The sequence below is a fragment of the Myxine glutinosa genome, chromosome 11, assembly GCF_964187855.1.
Source record: "Myxine glutinosa chromosome 11, kmMyxGlut1.1, whole genome shotgun sequence".
NCBI lineage: Eukaryota > Metazoa > Chordata > Myxini > Myxiniformes > Myxinidae > Myxine > Myxine glutinosa.
This window is the reverse complement of record NC_136271.1, coordinates 25,971,604-25,978,657: the sequence shown is the minus strand read 5'-3', so window position 1 is coordinate 25,978,657 and position 7,054 is coordinate 25,971,604. Positions and strand designations below refer to the sequence as shown.

Sequence of the window (7,054 nt, the reverse complement as noted above, 5' to 3'; positions counted from 1 at the left end):
TTAAATTCAGGCTGTAACACAACAAAATGTGAAAACCTCAGGGGGTGTGAATACTTTCTGAAGGCACTGTATGTCCCTCTCCCTCCCTCCTCTCCATATTTTACTGCGCCTTTTGTTCTCTTATGTCCTGATCCATTAATTATATGTTCTAGCTCCTCCACAAGCCTCGACTTTGTAAACAAAAAAGTGAGAAATTTAACACACAGCCTCAAGTGCAGACTCAAACAGCATGGAGCTATATGGGATCCACACGGTGTAGCATCCAGAATCAGACGAATTATATTCCTGAGATTGAACTGCAGAATGATCCTTGGTTATGATGTAAGCTCAAGGACAATTGAGTAGACCATATCAACTTTTCAAGGTCCCATTAGCTCTCCTCGACTGATGTGCATTATAACGCTCATACCATTAAAAAGCTGGATGAAGACCAGAATGCACATCAAAAGGAAGTTCAAAAACGTGTTTGCAGTTTTTATTGCAAACACCTTATATTGAGCTTCTGCCATTGATCTTTCAATAATTTGCCAGCGAGTTCTACCTGCTGGAAACAGGTTTCCCTCTTCAAAGTATACTTCCGCTCACTTTTTGATTAGGTATTGGGAATATCAATTAAAGCCATTGCAGCTACCGATGATATTCTGCTTTTTGGAGGCTATATGAATGAAGTAGTGACGTTGCTTTAATTTAAAGATCCTGGAATTGAGCGCAAGGTGCAGGGCGAGAGGGGTGAAGGGGTTGGACGGAAAGATTGCGTTGCGCAGCTTTTGGCGCGAAAAAACCTCCTTTAGGCAGCACATTTCCACTTTAATGGAAAACGCGCCGAGGAAAATATGACATGAAAACGGGGATTGTTTCATTGCCGCTCCTCGCCATCTCCCTCCCTGTTTCTTCCCTTTGCGTTTTGGGTTCGCTGGCGGAAGCGCGTTCGCGATAAAGAATTCATGAGGTGCTCGGTGCCACCGCCGCCGCTCGACGGCCGCCTGGGCTGGGAGTCCATTCACCTGCGGCCGTCGTCCCAACGCAGGACCCCGCGGGTCTGGAAGAAGGGGAGGATGTCGAGGGTCCGAGGAGACGTGGGTAAATGAGTGAGGCTGCCCTGCCGTACCTCACAGCCTTTTCTAAGGAGATGCGAAATGAGGAGGAAAGCCGGAACCCGCGGCAGTAACCCGGGAGTCTGTGTGTGGTGCGGTGTGCACGAGGGGAGGGGGCTGGGGGTGATTTTAAGGGGGAAGGAAAGGGAAGGCGGAGGAGATGGCAAGAGGTGCTCGGGCCGGCATCATTCGACGGGCCTGAGATGAACGTGGGTTGTCCTGCTTCTTGTTGGACACGGCAGCGCAGATTGTTAACAGCTTCCCGACAAGAAAGAGGGCGAGCTCAGTTGGAGTCGGGTCTGGGGCACACACGGCCTGGGATGTAGCCACGCGTGAAGAACCACAGGATCCAGCTCCTCGCGATGATCACCGTGTCCTTTAAATGCCGCTTTCGGATGCTCAAGGGCGTCATCAAGGGTGAGTGACGGAGCTGAGAGGAAGAGGGAGAGAGAGAGAGAGGGAGAAAAGCGAAGCGCTCCGCGCAACTTGTCTGTAGGGATCGCAACGGCCGGGATCGCGAAGGGTCCGCACCATTTGCTTGATGGACGGAGCACCACTCGGCACTCACTCATTGCTGCTGTGTCTATTCCTGTATAATTTGTGAAAGTTTGTAATCTGGGAGGTATCCTCACCATATGCTGACATATTTTGCCTCCACAGCGGCTGTGTTCATTGACTTGCTGTGAGGAGTGTGGAAATTGCGCCTTTTTATTAAAAAAAAAAAAAAATATATATATATATCGCAGAGGCGCGTCGCACAGAGTACCAATTGCGTCGCAAGGATGCTAGAAGAGGGTTCCACCATAGAAGCGGAAGGACAGATGCTTCTGAAATCTGACTGGATCACCATGAGCGACTCCGTTTAACCGCAGCGGACGTTCGATGGCGCGCACGGCGCACCACACGACACGTTGCGTCTGTCAGCCTGGTACTGAATCATTCACCTGGGGGTGCTTGGGTCTGGCTTCCGGTGATATATCAGGACGACTTGTCCTAGGCTGGCTCTTCATGAGCTTTACATTAGTGTTCGAGTTCAGTGTATTGAGCATCATCCGTACTGTGTTGCGCGTAATTGATCCCGCGCGTTGCTCGCGATCCTCCTTGCAAAGTCAAAGCCTTAACTGTAACGAAGTGGACACGGACCTGACCATGGGGTTTGTGTTTATATTTGCACAGCGAGTGAGAAACTATTCTGTGTCTTAGTAAAAAAAACATCTGTCTCTGTCTCTGTCTCTCTCTCTGTCTGTCTCTCTCTCTGTATGTCTGTCTCTCTCTCTCTCTCTCTCTGTCTGTCTGTCTCTCTCTCTCTGTCTCTCTCTCTGTCTGTCTGTCTCTCTCTCTCTGTCTCTCTGTCTGTCTGTCTGTCTCTCTCTCTCTGTCTCTCTCTCTCTCTCTCTCTCTCTCTGTCTGTCTGTCTGTCTGTCTCTCTCTCTCTCTGTCTCTCTCTCTGTCTGTCTGTCTCTCTCTCTGTCTCTGTCTCTCTCTCTCTCTCTCTCTGCCTGTCTCTGTCTGTCTGTCTGTCTCTCTCTGTCTCTCTCTGTCTGTCTTCCTCTCTGTCTCTCTCTCTCTCCCTTCTCTCTCTCATTGTCTGTCTGTGTTTCTTTCTTTCTTTTATTCCTTCTCTCTACTTCCTAACCTGCTTTCACTCTTTCTTTCTCTCTCTCTCTCTTTTTATTTTTCTGTTTTCTCTTTTCTTTTTCTCTTCCTCTGTCTCTGTACAGATGGCAGTGTAACCTGTTACACTGGTTACAGTGTAACCTGTTACACTGTTACACCTGTTACACTGGCAGTGTACAGATCTGTTCCGCCATTTGTGGCGGTGTCATCGATGGCGGTGTACGCTAACCTCATCAGTTGGTGCACAGCCCACCACCTTTGGAAACAGATGCATCCTGTCTGCTGAGTACCCCAGCTCAACCAGCTGGTCCCTGCTCTCAAATGTTGTGTTTGTGTCCTTCCCCCTCTCTCCCCATCTTGTCTACCGCTCCCGATGTTATTTGTTTTATGTGTCTGTTTGTCTTTCTGTGTGATTAATGTTCGCTCTTTCACGAGCCTCGATCTTGTATACAAAAAAAAAAAAAAAAAAAAAAAAAAAAAAAAAAAAAAAACCTAGACGTACACACACTCGCCTCTAAGCTGTCCAGCTGGAGTTTGAATCCCAACACAGCTATAAACGGTCAACCCGGTGTTTCACAGGCAGGGTGATCCATAAATGTGTGCGCCTTCCCTCAGAAAGACGTTAAACTAGGTGTACCGTCTGCCTGTATTAGTTGGTGGATGTTAAAGATCCCACGGTGTCCTTTGCAAAGAGTTGGCGAGCTATCGCTGGCACCCTGGAAAAAATTCCAAATTCCTGCTCTAATCTTAGTTGAACGTCAGGCCTGGCCAGCTGGTTCGTGAAATATTTGGGCAAAAACTTTTCCCAGCCAACCCCTTCAAGAACGTGGGAATACTTGTGGCTGTTGAAGAAGATTGTCAGTTTCTCTCTCTGTTTTCTTTCTCTCCCCTCCCCCCCCCTAAGTGCGCATTTTAGTGTGATATCCACAGGAACAGATAAGGAAATAAATGCCGCCATAACTCTGGGATACATTATGCCACATATAGGTTTGTGGAACGAATGGTGCAAGGGCTCGCCTTTCCATCTTCTCCATGAGGTATCCCTCCAACACAGCAGCACAGATTGTTAAGCCATTTATTATTAAATATGAGTCGTAGTGTGTACATATATATACATATATATATATTGTCGCGTGATTCCCCAGGTGAACACCACAGGGATCACTAATGGCCAAAGCAAGCTTTAACTCTGAGGCGACGATCAAATGCGGACTTTATATATATATGCGCTGGAGGAAGAAAGGTTGAGGGGAACACTGAAGTGCTTACCTGTAGTCCCGCCGGCAGTTCCTGAACCTGCAGAAAATAAACTCAAACCGACGCGAGATTAAAAATGTACAAAAATGCCGGCTTTATTAAACGGAATGCCGGTAATACAAAATAAAATGCGCGATAATAAATAATGCCCTAAATTGGGACGTCCCCACAACAGACTTGAAACACAGACACAGGGAAAGAATACTATATATAAAATAACTGTGTATGGTTATTTCGTGCACTTAGCTCAATCGGCTGTCCCAGCACCTCGTCAAGACCCGTCTCAGGCCCCCGTTCCTGCGTGGGAATCCGGACGCGGTTCCTGCCTTGGCGGGAAGTAGGCCTCAGTCCGCCTCGCTCGCGCGCTGCTAGGCCTCACTGGGCGTCTCGCTCACCCCGGCCTCGTAGTGTTCCTGTCAAGCCGCCCTCTTCCACACGCAATCGCTAGCGAGGTCCCCAACGTGAACACAAGGGAGGAGAATCGTCAGCGCACAGCCGTCCACCGTCACCCAGAATGCGAGCAGGCATAAGATGATCAGGAGAACAGCAGAAGAAGACCAGAGCTTAAGAACGACCATGGAGCAAGAGAGAAAATTCCGGTCAGACGTGGTTTTTACGTCGGGTCGTGATGTCCTCGGTGCCTCTCCTCCAATCCCTGCCGGCCAACACCACAGGCTAAGCTCTCCACCACTCAGCACGCAGTCCGCCTCTGACGTCATCGGTCGTACCTTGCCAATCAGCGTGCTGCTTCCTCCTCTGCCTTCTTTCACCAATCAGTGAGTGCCTTCTTGCTCCGCTCTGGCCAATCACGGCTCCTCGGGGCGTGTCTTCGGCCTTCGTGGTGATATATCTGGTTGCCATCCCATCGGCAGGGCTCAGAACTGGCTTCCGGTTGGTTTTATTGTGATTATTTAATGCAGTTAATGGGCATTTCCTCACTGGTGTCTATTGCGGTGCCATACTGGACAAGGGATGTAGATTACTGAGGTTTGATGAACAAGGTAGTAGTTAACATAATCCCTATAACTAGTTAACATGCCCCATTCCTCATAATGGGGATGAAGATACACCTTAATCTGACATCCAGGTTGAACAAGTACTTTTTTCATGGTGGTTCCTACACGACATTCGGAGCACCTACCTATACAAATCTACCTGGTCTAAGGTAATCACTGTCTACCCCCTACAACCGTAACCGTATATATATTGTCATGCGAATCCCCTCCGGTTAATACCAGGGCTCGCGAATGACCAAACGGATTTAATTGAGGTGACGACCAACTCGGATTCGACTACAAAAGCACGGGAGAAAGAAGTGAAGAAGAAGAGGCAGCTAAGCACTTACCTAAAGCAAACCGACTGCAGCTCCGATCCTGGAGGAGATGAATTCAAATGAAACCGAAATGCTATGTACAAAAATAAGGATTTATTTAACGGAACCCGATACAATGAAACGCGACGATGAAATGAATAGGCCAAAATTAGGATCCCACACACAGACTTCGAATACACCACAAAGGAAAATGAATTACGAAAGGAAATGTCTCGTCGTGTAATGGTTCGTGGGTGCGAGCTTATCTGTCCGAATTGTGTCCTTCGTCCAACGCGGCTCCCTCAGTCCGCCTCGCCCACGATCTCCGCCAGGCCCGAGCGACCCGCCCCACTCCAGGCTCCTCGTCGACCGCCCACGAGGTCCGTTCGCTCCACGGCACGCCTTGCTCCAGCACCAAAAGCAACTGGGCTGGCGATCTCCCCGCGAAGCCGATCTCCAACACGAGGCACAATGAGAGCCAGGAATGGAGAGTGAAGAGCGAAAGACCAGCACGACTCAATACCCAGAGCGAAGCGTCCAGAATCCCACCAGCGAGTCCTTTTGTAACTTGGCATGTGACGTCAGTTTTGGCGCGCCACCAACCAGAGCCTCGTAGCTTCCCGCCGTCTGCCGAACCTCCTTGCGCCTTCCGCGCTGATTTGCTCAAGGTTCGCGCCTTCCGCGCCAACCAATCACAGTCCTCCTGGGCGTGGTTCCCAGCCTGCCCGGTGTCTGACGCCCACGCTGGTGTTGTACGCGGCCGTTGCCTGTTTGTCTTCCACAGTCTTTGTAAGGGAAGGGAATTGAATTACTGTTGCGCACTAAGGACCTATCTAAGTGTTTATATGAGTGCTTTGCCATAAGGGACACAGGTTTGACGACAGAGGGGACGACGAACAAAGGAATCTTAACCATAATCCCTGCACTATTTAGCACGCCCTGCTCCCTCGTAGTGGGGACACCAATACAGCTTATCCCGACAACCCGGGCTAACATAGAACTTATTACAGGTAGATTCCCTATCGCGACAGTCGGATACCTACCTATACAGATCTATCTGGCTCTAGATATTCCTCTACCCAAATTAATAACAATATATATATATATATTATATATATATATATATATATATATATTTATACATACTACTATTACTACTACTATGACTCTCAAGGAACCGGCTGTCCAGGCATGACGTCTGACCTAAGGTGGCAGGAATTTGAAATTTGGTCCAGATGCCGGCAATAACTCACCTACTCTTTGCCAAAGACTTTGAAGGATCTTTAAAGTTTATCAATGAATGCCAGCAGATGTTTTGTGACATTTTCCTCATGTTTTTCATGCACGCAAAAGTGCTTTTCATGAAATTTTATTCCCAAATGACAAACAGCACATAAGAGGCCGATTCGACAGATCGTTGGTACCAGAGGGAACACCTGGGTTAACGTTTACCCGATGGACGACGGACGGCACAATCTACGATACAACGACACCATGCCTGTCAGGAATCGAACCCATCCGAGACAGCTCCAAGACAACTATACAGTACCAGTCAGACAATACCGTACATGAAAAATACACTTCAAACAAGTCGGATTGAGACCAGTAAGATTGCAAGGAACATCCATAATAAGGCTCGTACTTGCACCAGGAGACCTTCTCACTCATTGGGTAGCCTTTCACCACATCTCAGGTAGTTTCTTTTATTTGACAAATTGATTTGCTCTTGATTTCTACACTACATGACCAAAGGTATGTGGACACCCGAACATCA

The 7,054-nt window shown here is 48.4% G+C and overlaps 1 protein-coding gene across 1 annotated transcript in view; it reads left to right on the top strand.

Moving 5' to 3' along the window:
- The first annotated feature begins 1,227 nt into the window (after positions 1–1,227).
- LOC137436513 (glutamate receptor-interacting protein 2) overlaps positions 1,228–7,054 on the top strand; it is a 535,867-nt gene continuing 530,040 nt past the window's right edge. Inside the window, exon 1 of the mRNA XM_068130374.2 lies at positions 1,228–1,511. Within this exon, the coding sequence (XP_067986475.2) occupies positions 1,457–1,511 (55 nt within the window). The 5' untranslated portion in view covers positions 1,228–1,456. The remainder of the gene's footprint in view (positions 1,512–7,054) is intronic.